General features: G+C 47.2%; 1 protein-coding gene across 1 annotated transcript; it reads right to left on the reverse strand.

Annotated features, from left to right (window-relative positions):
* Positions 1-6883: 6883 nt before the first annotated feature.
* On the reverse strand, positions 6884-15148 carry TBR1 (T-box brain transcription factor 1). The gene is made up of 6 exons (XM_059167183.1): positions 14265-15148; positions 13520-13674; positions 13037-13158; positions 12330-12488; positions 11110-11171; positions 6884-7863 (listed from the first exon to the last, which is right to left on the reverse strand). The coding sequence occupies exons 1-6, from the start codon at positions 14954-14956 to the stop codon at positions 7005-7007; spliced, it is 2049 nt and encodes a 682-aa protein (XP_059023166.1). The 5' UTR covers positions 14957-15148; the 3' UTR covers positions 6884-7004.
* Positions 15149-16088: the final 940 nt, after the last annotated feature.

Genomic DNA, 16088 nt, shown 5'->3' on the forward strand with positions numbered 1-16088 from the left:
GACCTGAACTGAGTCTACATAATGTGTCTGTGTATTTTACTAACTGCAGCTCAAGGATGTTAGGGTTTAAAAATATAAATGTGATAGCTTAATACTATAAATACAAAGATGAAACTATTAAGAACGTTATAATTCCACGAAGTAGTCCATAATTTTGACTATATTACAAAAGGGGAGAGATGACGTTGCTCTTTCACGTTTTAGATACAATCAAAGAAGCTATCTCCTAAGGCAGAGGGAGAAAACCACCTCTGGGACTAAACAGAATAATCTTTCATTAATAGAAGAGAGCAAATGTCTGAATGTTCACGGGGATGCATATCACTATTCAAAGAGGACATTTCAAACACACACACAATTTAAGCATACATATCTGAATTGGTCGTGCCTTCTATCAACTTTCACAGGCAGCCTTACTTGTTCCTACAAATGGCAGCCCAGCAGGCAGTGACATCAGACCTAGAAATGATGTGGCCTGTATAGTATGCAGTGAAGTGCAGTGCTCTACTTGTTTGCAATGGTTTTATTTTTCGACTAGTTTTTATCACACTTGGCATGAACAAGGGAACATGTGCTTTGCTAAATTTGAACTTTTAAGATGAAACTGAATTAACTGAGAACCAAAAAATTGCTTCTGAATTATCCTAAGATTGAAAAATGCCTTCCCTTTCCTACTAGGAATGACAAAATAAAAGACAAATACATCTTGAAAGTTGAAATGTGAGCTAGGAAGATCCTGTGGTTTAAGAACAACATTGTTGACTTTTTCTTTTTTAGGAACCTAAGATTGTAAGGAAAAGGCTTTTTCCCATACAGTACACTTTTGCTAACGTGAAGATATGTACTAAACTGAAACCTAAATAAATCCAGTATAAGCACCAAACTTAACAGAAGCAAGATATGTTTTGTTGCATTTTTCAACCAGAGGTTTAATTAATTTGCCATCTCTTAAAACTTAGTATGATCACATCTATACATGTATATATGATAAAACATATGTACTACCAATATATACGAAATCAGTATAACCCTTACCCCAAAACATAATCTTAGATTCTTTTTTGTTTTTTCTTGCTAGTATTGGAACAAAATAACTGTATTGGCTAAAATCACCAGAGGCATATCCCTAGAGACACTCTCCCCTCCTAAATTCCCTCTTCCTCCTCATAAAAGATATGTTAAGATACCCAAGTATAAAATGATTTGTATATAAAATGAGTGCCATCATGCAGATATTTTTCAAGAGCTGAAATCCAAAATAATATTAATATAAAATTCAAGTTATAAATCACAGGATATGTTTTAAGGAATTTAGTGATAAGTAATAGGTCAAACAACCTGAAAGAATCAGCTTGTGGTACAAGCTTCATTGCATTAATAATGTCACAGTTAGTATGTTTATTAAATTAAATATTACCAGCAAGGGTCTTCTAAATGCTATGTTCCTAACACTAGATTACATATTTATTTCAGAGTTAGCATAGTAAGAGGGGGAGCTATCACTAGAAGGTCTATTAAGCCATGGTTTTTTTCATTGCTTTAATGGAACTTTTCAAATCAAAATTTTCACGCCATGCCTTGTACACCGCTGCAAACCATACTGTGGGTGTAAAACACATGCAAGGCAGATATAATCAGCTCAGATGAGACCAATGACTTGTACACCATCAAGTTTACTTTATTGTGAAAGCAGTGGGGTTTTCTTTCAAGTGAATATATTTTTAAATATGTTGCAACCTAACTTACAAGCTGAAGAAGGAACCAGGAAGCCCCACAAATCTCAAGGCCACTGAATTAAACCAAGTATAATTCAATGCCTGAAATCTTGCCTAGTTTGTCTTATTTTCTTATTCTGGCAAAAGAAAATCTGACTGCCCAAATGTAAATCTTGCACTCAGATTGTAACTTCGATGAATCATATGACTCAACTTGCTTTAAAAGTCTCAGCTTTTAAAAGCCTGGTTTTATCGCTATTACACTATAAATTTATTCTTTCAGATATTAAAATTAGCGGAGTAACTGCCCACATACCAGAGTAAATTAAGTATTTTTTAAGTTGAATGCTTATCACTGGTCTTTAAAGGTGCTGACTTCTTTGGCCCCTGGCTTGCTGGGTCAGTGAAGCATGAGATTTCATCTCTGGGTTGTAAGTTTGAGCCCCAGGATGGATATAGAGGCTACTTAAAAATAAAATCTTAAAAAAAAAAAAAAAAAGATGCTGACTTCTTCCTAAGTTTGTCCAAATAATAGCTGCTTTTCCTTTGGGAAATCTAGATCGGTTTGTTTTCACTCAGGATCACAAATTCTACTTTTTTCCTATCCCCCGGGGTAAAAAGCCTACACGGTAATATAACTAATACACACACAGAAAAGGTGCTGCACCTGAATACAGGCCAAACGTTTTATAAAACCACTCACGAACACAAACACGTTGCCCAAATATTGCTATAGAGAGTTTGAAGTTCTGCTGGAGTATAAATGGTCTCTATGCAACAAGGCTTTTGTTCCTTGCCTGCACCCCCAAGAGAAAGTAGAACATCCTTGAAAGTTTCAATGCTAAAAAGATAAATACTTAACATCGCCAGAATGGTGGGTCAAAGAGTTTTAGCAGTAGGATTTGTAAGAAAATACAAATTCAGGAGATAAGAGGTTTCAGAAAGTTTTCTGTATAATCTAAATTACTACATTATAAGAGCTCGGGTGATGTCAGTCAGTCCTAAAGAGGCAGAAACAACCTGGCTTTGCAAGCAAACTCACGAGTAAGCTTCTGCTAGGCCTAAAAGGCCATCAGGTCCTAAATCCTAGAGGGTCCCTTGGCGTGGCTCTCTCGAGGAGCTACAGACTGGAAAGGGCGCCCTCAGGCACAGCCAAGGTCTCGGTCCTGCTGGACCGGACTCCGAGAACGCAGAGAGAGTCTCCTGGACTCCGGGCCTGCAGGTGGGCCCGGGTTGCCAGTCTAGCCCCGCGCCCCGCATCCCCGTCTGGACTGGCCCAGGACAGCCCGAGCACGGCCACCGGCGGCGCGGGGAGCCTCGGCGCAGGCTGCACGTCGGGGAGCAGGCCTCCCGCAGCGCCCCGCTCCCCGCCCAGCCCCTGCAGGCGCGCAGCCCCACCGATCTGGGCTCGAGGGCGCCCGGACGGACGGCGCTAGGCCCAGGGCAAGTGCGGCCTCGGCCGCGGGAGCAGCACAGACCCGCCGCCCGCCGCCGCAACGCGCCCTGGCTCCGCCTCTGCTTGACACAGACCCAGGACGTCCGCCTCGAAGGTTAGGAACCGAGGGCCCAGCACCCCTGGCTGGAGCAGCGCGGGCCGGCGGCCGCACTCAGCCCCGAGCGGGTGCTTGCAAGTGAGTTAAGATGGCGCGGAGGGCGAGTGGCGGGAAGGCGTGAGCCAGAATGCAGGGCTCGCCGCACGCTCGCCTTTTTTCTTCCCGTCTCTTTTAGAAAAGACACTGTTGAAAACACACTTTTGAAAGCTGAGCCTAACTGCAGGTTGCGGGGAAGACCGCGTCCTCGCCTGACCCCTACCCTCGCGGAGAGGAGAAGGCAACTCGAAATCGAACCCGGGCCGCGAACTTGGGTGCCCACAGGCCCTCCCAAACCCAAACTCGATTCCCTTGGAACAGCAGCAGCTTCTCAGACGCGGCGACAGGGTCCCTTCACCAGACACCCAAGACACTGAAAGCGAGCAGAAATGATCATGCTTGAAAGGGGAAAGCACACTGCCTCCGAGAGGAGCGCGGAGCTGCAAATTTACCTCACGCTGACTCAGTCCACACAGCAGATGGTGGAGATGGTGGCAGAGCTGCAAGGGAAACGACCTCCCCAATTTTTTAAAGTACTTCCTAATAGCAGCTAAAGTGCGTCTTTCGGTACAAGGCACTACGTTCCTGTGAAATCTATCCTCGGCTGCTGAGAGCTGCGTTTCCGCACACGACAGCAGCTCGTTTGCTCGCGGGGCCTGTGGCCCGAGGGCGGCGGGCGGAGCGCGGCCCCCGCACCCCGCGCCCTCGGGCCTCGGCGCCCCCGGCGCCCTCGGGACCGCACGTGCGCCTCCTCCCCGGCCGCGCCGGGCGGCCGGCTCGCGGGAGCGTAGACCCAGTGGGGGGACACTACACGAAAACACTGCTCAACTTCTCTGGCTACACAGGCACCGTGTTTTGTACTTTTCGTCCCCTCGTTCGGGTCTTAGGTGTGGGAAGGGTGAAAGAAACACAAAGGAAAATCAGCCATCGCCTTTCTGTGTGGCAGACAAAACTCCGCGGAACGCCGTCTAGTGGCGAAATTGTCCAGAAACAACAAATCGGTTTTGTCCCCCACCCCCCATACCCCTCTCTGAATTTTTATTTTAATTGGAACTTTGAAGCCACTTTGCATCTCTCAAATTGCAAAGGGGTTACAGGACAATCTCGAGGTGGTGCTACATTTAGTCCCATAACCTGAAACTGACCCACACTAAGCAAGAATGTTGAACCATTTTCCGCCTCTTTCCTGGATCTCCTTTCTCTGGAGACAAAAGTACAAAAACCACTTCTCCGCGAGATAAAGTCAGAGCTCGGCGGACTCCTCGACTAAGACGCAGCGACCTCCCCCACCCGCCCCCGGCTGGGATATCCACATTTCTGCATTTGTTCTCAAGGAATGGGAATCTGGCCTGGGCAGGACTGGCACAGGAATTCCGCCATAGAGGAGATGGAGTGGTAACCCCCAGATAACCTCCCAAAGCAAGTTTTAAGCTCCAAGCTTAAATACCGACCGTCCCGAGTTTGTTCTCTGATTCCTTACCCCACTCCAACCCCGCCCAATCCCCCTGAAACATCCCGCTCAAGAAATGCAGGCCATTCCGTGTTTGCATGTACAGAGTCGCCACGCATCTCCAAGGCCTCGTATTTACAGACCGGGATTTTCCTTCGACATCTGCCTAAAGCTGTGGTCAACAGCCTATTCTGACACGCATTTCAGTTACATCCTACTCTTCTGCCCAAAGCCTCCCGCCTGTGAAATTTAAAGAAATTCTTAACTCCTTATTTAAGACCCTCCTTTTCCTGCTCGCATTATTTCCTACTTCAGAGAAAGATAGCTATGATGAGGAACTGCCTACATTTTCCTGGAAAAAGAAAAGAGTGCAACAAAGTGAAACTTGACTCCTAGGGAACTAAGTTACTTGTAAATAAGAAGGAGAAAGTAATCACTGGCAGTGCTATAAAACGAATTCAAGTGGGAAATGGGACCTGATTGCCATTACACAGACTGCCCCATATTCAAGTGGGGTCGGGCTATACTTCCTTAACCCTTAAAAGTAATCACCTATAATAAATTATTTTCAAACTGTAAACTGCTTTCAAACACCATAGCGTTTTACCAGATTTATTTACTTGTTATACACAGACGATACAAACGAGCAAAAAACAAAACGTTTCTCAATGGAGTGTGTACTTGTATAAATTATTCAGTTCACAGACAAAACGAAACAAATATAAAAATCACAACATTAGATTTACAGAAGAGCCAAAATATACACACGTTTAGACCCTGAATTCCTATTAGGAAAAATCCCCCCATGGACTGGAATCTAGATTGAATATTGTGTATGATGCATATTTCACATTAATTTTAAAATACAAATAAAAGTATAGGTTTGCTACACAACATTAGAAATCCTACTAATCTATTTCCAGGGGGATTAATGCTCCTTATCAAATATAACAAGACTTAGAGGGGGGGAAAAACCAGTCTTACTTGCATTAATGCTAGTGTTTTCCCAAGGAAGTCAAATTTCAGCTGTTTCTAGGTGGCAGGGAAATCATTTTCAAAACTAAAATGCAGTAAAATATACAACTCACACAATTTATCTTCACTAGACTACACTATAGTTACCAACAATTCAGTCATCTATATCATTAGTAGAATATTCATTACAAAGATTTACAGCATATAAAGGTGGGGGGGACTGAAAAGATATTCAGAAACAGTTTGTCAGCATATTTGGCACCTGCACAGACCAGTAATGGATTTGGCACTTTGGGGAAAAACAAATAAGGCAAAATAATATTGCTGATGTCGAGCTACTCTATGGGGGGGGGGGGGGACATACAACTCCAGTTAACTTTGCTTTGCAGGCATCATGCCACTTAATGGACTTGCCTATGAGCGGACACCTATCCTTTACAGGTGTTCGGTCCGATTCTCCTTAGCTATTTATGTGCATTAGGCACAGAGTAATTATTTCATGCAACGGATTGAGGAGAAGTGAGAAACCCATCATTATCTATCAAGTATTTCACGTTTCCAGAGCCTCTTAGAATATTGTTAATTATCTCACAAGGCAATTTTTTAAAGTGGAGAGGGGGTGGAGAAAATGGCAAAGAAAGGAAAAGAATGGAAAGGTTAAGCGGTGAACTGGTTTTGTGCCTTGACGATGAAAATAAAAACTAGCCATTCGTTACAATAAATTAACACTATATACAGTCATTTCACAGGCTTTGTTCCACTGAAATTATTAACATCCCTACCATCCATCCATCCATCCACTCGGGGATAAGAAAGGACGCGCTGGGTGGGTCCAGGTTCTAGAGTCAACATCCTACGGTTAATGGGGAGGCCGAGACTTGGAGGGTCGGAATCGCTGATGCCTGACAGGACTGCCCAGGTCTCCTAAAGGTGAAGAGTTTCATTACAAGAAAGAGAAGGAGAGGGTGAGAAAAAGACGAGAGGGAGGAGGCTTGTCAGGAGTGTAACTTCACAGAAGGAGAGTAAGGAGGAAAACCGAAAGGTTTACAGCAAAGTTGAAGGTCGGTGAGCTAACTGCAGAAACTGCTGTGCAAAAAAAGGTTAAAATCAAACTCGGAGACCTGTACTTATTCGTCGCAGACGGTATTCGAGGGCCAAGTGACATGAGGGGGAGCGCGAGGTGGGCCGTGGGGAGGAAGAGCTGGGGAGAGCTGCGAGGGGCTGGCTGGGGGGCCGGGCGGCGGCGGGGCGCGGGGCCGGGCGGGCAGGGCCGGCCTAGCTGTGCGAGTAGAAGCCGTAGTAGCCGCCTATGTCCTTGGCGCAGTTCTTCTCGCAGTCCCGCTGGGCCAGCACCTCGCTCTTGAGCGGCGACGAGCTCTCGGACACAGGCGTGTCGGCGGGGGAGATCCGCCTCCGCTTGGCCTGCTCGTAAATCCCCGAGTCGCTCGAGTCGATGGACTTGATGGAGGAGGGTGTCTCGATCCAGCTGGAGTCGGACAGGTCCTTGGGCTTGGCGTCCTCGGCGGCGCCGGGCGGTAGCGGCGAGCGCTCGGCGGCCAGGCCCTCGGCCTCCTCGCCCAGATAGGGGTTGGCGCCCGCCATGCGCGCGGCGGCCGCAGCGCTGTTGGGCCAGCAGGGCAGCACCGAGCCCGACTTGGCGCCGCAGTACTGCGGGGGGCTGCGCGCGCCCCAGCCCGACGGGTCGGCGTAGTAGCCGAGCGGGCGGCCGGTGCAGCCCGCCGCCTGCAGCGGCAGCGCCTTCACGCCCGCCGCCGCGTAGGAGAGCAGCGTGGCCGCGTTGCCCGCGAAGTCCGTGGCTGTGTCGTAGGCCGAGGCGGCGAAGTCCAGCCGGTTGTTGGCCGGGGTCACAAACCAGCGCTGCGGCGACGGCGCGCCCGGGTCCTCGGCCTGCTGCGGCGACAGCAGCCCGTTGGTGTGGGGCACACTGCGGTCCGTGCCCGGCCCGGGGCCCGCGCCCGCACCCGGGTGGAAGCGGGCCTTGGCGTAGTTGCTCACGAACTGGTCCTGCAGGAAAGAGCCGGCCATAGCGTAACGGGCCCCGGGCACGATCTGCGAGCGCGGGGAATCGTTGGGCGAGGGGGTCAGGCGGTCCATGTCGCAGCCAGTGTAGATCCTGCGAGGGAAGGAGAGAGAGAGAGAACCGAGGGGTGGCAGAGAGGTCCCCTCGGGAGGCAAAGGGAAGGCCACCTCCACTTTTCACCCACCCCCACAATCTCCATCTGTAACTTGCGGTCCAGGGTGGAGACGGACAAAGGTCACAGACCGACGTTCTCCCCCAAATAAAATAAATCGTGCAATTGGAAAGAGGTCGAATGGTCTACTCAGGGAGCTAGGCAAAGCACAGATCAAGAGGAAGGCTTGCCTGTCCCCTCTCTCTCGCCAGCTGTACAGGGGATCAGAGAGCAGAGCACAGCAGGGGAGTCGCATCCCACTTCTCCGATGTCTGTAGGAACATTAGGGCAGATTTACCCAGGGACTACGGTGTTATTTGCTCAGTGGGCCTTTTCTCTGCAGTGAGAGTTTCTGGGCAATATTTCTAAACAAGATACCCATTTCTCCACTCTGTGAAGAACACTTTCTTCCATTTGATAGACACGTAGGCTATCCAGGTAGTAATCATCAAAGACTGGGCTTCACCAGTCTTCTGAGACTTGAGGACTGCTGCTGGGAGCCTCCACAGTATTTACTGTCCATTGTTTCCCCCGTGTGATCCTTTAACCCCCACCTCTACCAATAATAACAAGAATTACTACTTGGAAATGAAGTCATCAGTCAATAAAATTCTTTTACAAAGAAAAAGTATATATACTTTTTTTTTTTTTTTTGTAAAGTAAGTTTTATGCCCAACATGGGGCTTGAACTGACCACATGAGATCAAGAGTCAAGAGTGGAACCCAAGATCAAGAGTCGCATGCTCTACTGACTGCGCCAGCCAGGGGCTCCAAGAAAAAGGGTTCTGTATGCTGACCTTGTCCTAGCTTTTGAACCATTACTGATAAATAATAATAATAATAGTAAGTAAATAAAAATTAAAATTTAAAAAAGACAAAAAGCAAAACGGAACGAACAAACAAAAAACACCTTTGGGACAAACTCACAGTGATTATCAAGCTCCTCCAAGCACTCTCCCACCAATAATAGCTAACCCTTACACAACTTGACTCTGTGCCATGCACTGTTGTCTAGGACTACAGATAGTAATTCCGTTAACCGTCACAACAATCCTCCCTGTTATGTAGCATTATTATCCCACCTTACAGAGGAGAAAACTGAGGCACAGGGAAGCTAAATAACTTGCCCACAAACAGTAACTGTGTTACTGGGAATCACTGTAGGTGAAATGAAGATTGATCTAGGCCTTGGGCCTAGAAAATCCCATTAGAGTTGAGAAAGAACCAGATATTGGATCAAGATTGGTAGAAGTGTTTTCTCCTACACATAGACACATGCCTCCCTTTTTATTTAGCTCACACATAAATGTTTTAATCTTTAATCAACACACTGTTTTGAGAGAGAGCCTCAGTATTGTCAGACCTTAATCCTTGGGGGAAGAGATTCCCTGGTGAATGGCCAAGCAACCTTCTAGTTTCCCTGAACTTATGGCTCACCCTGTTTCTCCAAGGGATCCATGCTCAACGTATCAGCATAAAAGGGCAAAGGGTGGGTGGCATCAGCCATTCTGCTCTCCCCTGTCCCCTAAAAACTAAAGTCTCCATTTGTATAGATAAGGAAACTTTATGGAAAATACACAGTTTAAGAATCAAAAAGAAGCGACTTTTCCTACAGAAGTCAGCCAGAGAAGGGTGGGTGAGGGTGATGCAGGGCCATTCTGCTTACCACACAAAATTTCCCTCCTGAAATTTAATTCCAGCTTCAGATAAGTAGAGGGAGGCAGGAAGGGAACATAACCAGCAAGGTGCAAATATCTTCTCTGTTTACCACAATATTTTAAAAAGGAAAAAAAAAAAAAAAAAAAAGCCTGCAAAAGATACAGTTTAGATGCCCATCCAGGTCCCAACCCACTTGGGATTACCGAATTGATCTGTGCAAAATAAAATGCTTTGGAACAGATGTTCACAACAGAATTAAAAGCTCAAAACCTACAAGACCCCCTAGTACAGAGACCAGTATCTCTGGCCTCCTGGGCCACACACTTCCCACAGTGCCGGGTCCACATTTTTAGACTGTGAGGACTAGAATAGCTGAGTTTTTATTCTGGGGAATCATCTCGATGAGCCTTGCTTCCTCAAAACTACTTTTAAGGGAGGCACCTGACAGTTATACGAGGAAATATCAATGACTCTTTTTAGTTTTTCATAAAAAATATCAGGAGGGAAGTTTGTTATCTTCCTGGAGACGGAATAGAAACAGCCACTTGTCTATTTCCCCACAAAATTAATCTATTTCTGGTTAAAGACAACTTCGACTTTGTAGCTCTAGTCCGGACACTTCATGCAAGCCATGATATTAAAATTCATGTACCCTTCCCTTTTATGGTCAGAATAAAAGTGGGGAGATTCCGACAATCCAGATTTAGATTTTGCTATATAACACTATCTGAACTCTTGGGCACTATATCTGAACTCTGAGCAAGAATGCTAGAACAAGCACTGAGAACAAGCACTAAGTTTATATCTTCTGCTGTCCCCCAGAGAACATCATTTTGATAGAAAAGACACAAGTTAGGGAAGCCTGGAGAAAAGGGTACCAACACATTTAATTAAAACACGCCTAGATGCAAAAGATAAAAGGAAATATTTTTCTTTTGAAGCTTATAAATAATACACAGCAACAGCACCTGGGTCCTTCCCAAAGCCTGAAATAATTGTAACAACGGCTCTGCTCATGCCCTTGCCTATGGTGGGTGCACATTTTTATTCAGTCCATAGTAAACTTGCACAGGAAAAGCTATTACACAAAACTTGGAAATGGGTAAATAAAAGTCACATATGCCAAGGAGAATATAACAACTGCCAGAGCCACATGCACTTTCCGGCAGAATCCGGCGGTTTCAGACACAGACAATCTGAGCTGAGCATCTGCAGCGACACATACAGCTCCCGCACCCAGGAACCGGGGCAGCTTCACCAGTCAGCCAGTCCCAGAGGCCCGCCAACAACTTTGTAATTCATAAGAAAGATAAAAATAAGTGGAGGAAATCTTTGACCCAAACCACAAAAACACCAAGTCAGAAAGTCACCAGAAAGAAAGGGAGCCCACAAAAAGGCAAGGGAAGACCTTGGAAACAGATTTGTCTTCCGCACACTTGAGCTTCCAACAGCCTTGTACAGAACAATACACCTTTGACCTAAAGCCCAATTCCACAACTATTTGAGAAGGAAGGTGCAAAACTACTTACGTGTCATAATTATCCCGAAATCCTTTTGCAAAGGGGTTGTGATCTATTTTCAATTGTGTGATCTAGAAAAGACCAAAAAAAAAAAAAAAAAAAAGATTAATATGGTCTCACCTTCTGTGTAGGTGGATTAGGTGTTTATGAATGCATCACCACTTTTTACAGGGGTCTATGGCCCACAATTTCATTAGGGAGCAAGGGAAAAATTGGAGGGAATGAATAGAAAGGGAAAAAAGAGAATGTTTCATGAAAGTTATGAGGAACATGTTTAAATTAATGATGCCCAACACTAAAGGATTGCTTTCAATTAGCTCTCCCAAGTGTTCTAGGTCAGCTCACATGCACATCTTAAAAATACTTGTTACAAAAAGACAAATCTTTAAGGGGCACTTTGAATTCATCACCAAATGTTGCCTATTTTAAGTGTTTCACCACATTTTTCAAAAGTTGGTCACTTCTGATTCACAACCTCAAGAACCCATAACTGTATCTTTAAATCAGCTTTAATTTAAAATAAATGCATATTTTCATTTTTTATACTTCCATTTAAGTTAAAAAAAAAAAAACACCGTCACTCCTACTCGTCAAATCAACAGAAGTAAAATAAGTTTTGGCGAACTTGCAAGTGTTGAAGAGGTTCAAGTGCTAAAAAAACTCACTCCACAGCTTCCAGTAATCCGATTTATTGTACTTTTTAGATATGTGAATGTGTCTGTTCTTTTGATCGCCCAAAAAGTGACGTTTGTTTATTTTAGCCATCAATTCTGAGACTTTAATTAATTAATTAATTTTAGATAATGCCAAAGCTGGCCAATAATAAAATGCAGGAGAAAATCTGCTTCTTCTCTAAATGGAAGAAGGACTCCAAAGGAGAAAAAAAAAAAAAAAAGAGTCTTGGGTAGGGGGGCGGGGGGAGAAAGCAAATTTAAATCTCTTCTAGTTTGAGAACTGAATTAAAATTCCCAAAAGAGACCCTACTAGAAATCCTGGGCCCCTCAAAGATGGCCCGTGTGACCCGCGATGAAGACGAATAGGAACCGTTTTCCCACCGGCAAGCTATTCAGAGAAGGTGCCCAGCAGGCCCCTAGCCCTCCTCCTAAAAGGCGCAACAGAACCAGCTGTTGCTGATGTTAGTGCCCGAACCGGGGATGGCCGGGGCTGCGGGCTGGTGCGGGGTGAAGCCGCAGCCGCCCGCCGCGCGCCCAGCCCCCAGGCCTCCTTACATCGGTGTTCTGGTAGGCGGTGACGGCGATGAACTGGGTCTCGGGGAAAGTGAATGTCTGCACGCGGCCAGGCTGGCTGGTGTCCTCCGTGCCGTCCTCGTTCACTTCGACCACATGCAGGCGGGGCTGGTACTTGTGCAAGGATTGTAAAACCACCATCTGTCCGGCGGAGAGACAAGGGGAGCGCGGGGCGGCGCGTTAGCTCGGTCAGTGTGCGCTGGGCTGGGGCCGCGGGCCGTGCCGGGGCTGGCTGGAGCCCGCCGCCCCGGCTAACTGACCGCGGGACTCGTCTTCCTGGTGACTGGCTAGCGGGGGCAGGACCAGCCCTGGTTCCTCCCCGAGCAAAGATCAGCGGAGCACCGGAGGAAAACCGAACCCGACTGCCTGGTCGTCAGGGCCTCCCGATCCGCCTAGCCCTCCTTTTAGGAGGAACAAAGATTTTTACAACCTCCGATCCTGTGGGTTTCCTTCTCGAAATCAATCGAGTATTTGTACAGTTCTTGGGAAGGTCGGGAACTTGGAAATTGGGCGGGGGGGGGGGCAAGAATAACTTTATAGGAGGGTGGAGATAAATTTTTGAAAAAGGCTTGTTAATGAAGCAAAGAAACATATGTCCATTTTCTCATGCTGATTTAAACTAATGGACTGGATGCTAGCGAGGGACGTGTGGGGGTGGGGGGGCGGGAAGGAGCGCTTGAGCCACTGACCTGCCCATTGTTGTTTGAAGCTCCTTTGTTGTTTGTAAGTTTTAATTTTCCAAAAGAGATTTCTTGGCGCATCCAGTGAGCCCCCGTGTTGGGGGAATCCGGATGCATATAGACCCGATTTCCTAGAGAAAGAAATATGTTGTTTACATTATGCCCTGGGCACTGCCCAGTCCCAACTCCTCACCACGTAGGACACACGCACACACACACATACACACACGCACACCTTATTCCACAGTGAGGCCCATTAGCTGGGGGTTTTTTAGGCCTCGCTTTCTTCCTATTAACTGGAGATGATTAAAATAGCTTTTGCATAATCCTCCCCCTTCTTGCTGCTCAGTCTGTCCCCCTATCCCCCTCGTTTCCTTTTAGAAGTCATTGGCCGATCGTTTTAAAAGTCTCTCGAGCCAGTCCACAAAGGCTTTAATTAATCATTCTCACCTAAATAAGTGTCAGGAAAATGTGTTAATTGGAAGGACTTGCCTTGCACATTGGTGTCCGCTTTGCCGCAAGGAACCCATTTGCCTCCTTGAAACCTCCAGTGATTGGGATCCGCCAAAATCACATCCACAAAAATATTGTAATGAGCCGTGGGATCGAGACCAGAAATGTTAAAACTTAAAAAAGGAAACATGCGCCTATTTAAATTGAGGGGGGGGAGAAAACAAGAGAAAAAAAAAAAAACACGTAAATGTTAAAGATTAAATGCAAGAAGCGCGGCGCCAGATAGCAAAGCAAAACTTGTTCTTCCAGCGTGGATGAGCGAATGTTTGCTGGGTTAGAGAAGGGGTGGTGGGGGGAGGAAAAGATGTGAGGATGAAGTCGGGGAGATCTGCGGGTTAGCTGGAGTGGGGAGTCGGCAGGTGTCACTGCCCAGGTGGAGAGTGAGGTTGGCGACCCGCACCTCCACCTGTCCTTGGTTCCGGGCGTTGATGCGTCCCTACAATTTCCCAGCTGCAGGCCCGGACTCTCCCTCTCTTTCGCCTTTCTCCGGCCCCTGACAGGTTCTCCGACCACCTTTCTAGAGCGGAAACCCCCTTACCAACACCACCGCGGCGGTTATACCTTCCACTTTCCCTTTTTCCAAAACCAGCCAACTCCAGGGCGCACCAGAGCGCCTTCCACTCCGCTCCCGACCCCAAAACATCGTTACCGGGATTAGTCACAACCCGGCGCACTTGCCCCCGGGCCGCGCCTGGAGCAGCGACTGCCAAGAATGTAGCATTACCTTCCCTGTTTGGTGATGATCATCTCCGTTTGGTGGCGGTGAAATTTCAGCCAGAGGGGCCTGTTGCACAGGTACACCTGCGCTTTGCCGGGTACCAGTCCAGGCTGCGTGGAAGAGAACTGGTAGAACGGGGCTCCTTGGTAGGAGTGGCTGTACTGCTGTGGGTAGGGGTAGCCGGCCGCGGGGTAGCCCTGCGGTGAGGAGTTGGACAGGAGGCTGTTGTAGGCTCCGTTGGTGATGACCGGGTGGTGGGCCATGTAGCGGCTGGGACTGCCGATGGAGAAGGCGGGGTGCGCCGGTCCGTGCTGGCCGGGGTACGGGAACATGGCACTGGGAGCAGTGGCCGCAGACTGTGGCTGGCTGGACTGAGAGAGGAGGTAGCGATCTGCAGCAGAGCCATCGAAACTGTGACGAAGCTCAGAGACCCCGTCCAAGACAGGAGAGAGTTTACTTCTCTGGACGTCCCCTGGTGAGTCCTTGGAGTCAGGAAAATTGTCTGTATCTGACTGATTCGTCATCCCCCTGGTAATTTTTTTCAAAGGTGAACTTCTCTCCAGGTTGTCAGTGGTCGAGATAATGGGATGATCGTGCAAGACAAGCTCAGATCCGCCTGAATGTGGGTAGCTGCTGCTCACATTGAGAAATTTCTTGGAGAGCATGATAGAAGGAGAAAGGCAGTGCTCCAGCTGCATAGCTCTAGAACCTGAACACTCGCCCTCCTGTCCCTGGTTTTTAAAGTCCTATTTATCATAAACTAGAAATCCACAGACCCCCTCACTAGACAGAAAGCACTTCAACCAGCAAATGCTTCTCAAAGGTTTGATTTACTTTTTTTTTTTTCCCTGGGAGAAGAGATTGGCCAATTGACACTATGCAGCAATCAGAAAAGGCTCACTTTTGATCTTGCTGCTTGTGCAGCCGATGAAACGGCTCCTGCCATTGGTTAACTGCTGACAGTAATTTAATTAGATAGACATTAATTAGGATAATCACCTGGCTCCTGGTCGCGACGATCATGGCAAATTGAAGGGGATGATTTTATTGTTGGCTTGGGGGATGGGGAATGTGTGTTGGCTTTACGTGAGCACTGTTGTGTCACCTTTAAGCTTTGTGACCACTGCTTTAGGAAGATTCAAAGATGTGCAATTTACTAAACATTTTCCTACCTTCCCCCCACCTCCCTCCTCTCGAGCCGAGGGGCGGAGGAGGGAATTCGATGATGCTAGGAGACTTTTCGGATCTGAATGAGCCAAATATTCAGTTGAATGTAACGATTTCAAGTGCAAAGTATACAAAGCGCGAGCCGGTGGCCTCTTCTCGCCCTGTAAAAGTTCCAGAGTCTGTCTTTTCCAGTTAATACAGAAGCACATAACACCTGAGCCAGTCCTTTGTGAGCAGGTCCTGCGTGTCCTCCGCGAACCGCCCCCCACCACGCACACCTTTTTAACTACATACATAAATAAATAAATCACTGCTGCCGAGAGCCACGGCGATGAAAGTGAGCGGGAGTGGGGTGGGGGGAGAGCAGTGGGGGCGAAAAGCTGCAACTCATCCACCCATCCACCCACCTCGGGAAGGTTCATTTTCTTGCTTGAGCACAGAAACAGTAACAATCCATGATCACCTTTTTAAGTTTTGAAATAATCATAAGCTGTCGGGCTGAAGTGCCTTAATGTATTTGCAGTGATGTTTACGAGGTCTTTCCTAAATATTTTATCAGCGAGCTTGGTTGCCGATTATCTGAAGAGCATCTAACTGGGGGCAGGCGCCATGCATGCCGCGCGTCCCACTGCACTTCCTTCTCTCAGAGGTACTGGCTTGGCG

The sequence above is a fragment of the Mustela lutreola genome, chromosome 3, assembly GCF_030435805.1.
Source record: "Mustela lutreola isolate mMusLut2 chromosome 3, mMusLut2.pri, whole genome shotgun sequence".
In the NCBI taxonomy this organism is placed as follows: domain Eukaryota; kingdom Metazoa; phylum Chordata; class Mammalia; order Carnivora; family Mustelidae; genus Mustela; species Mustela lutreola.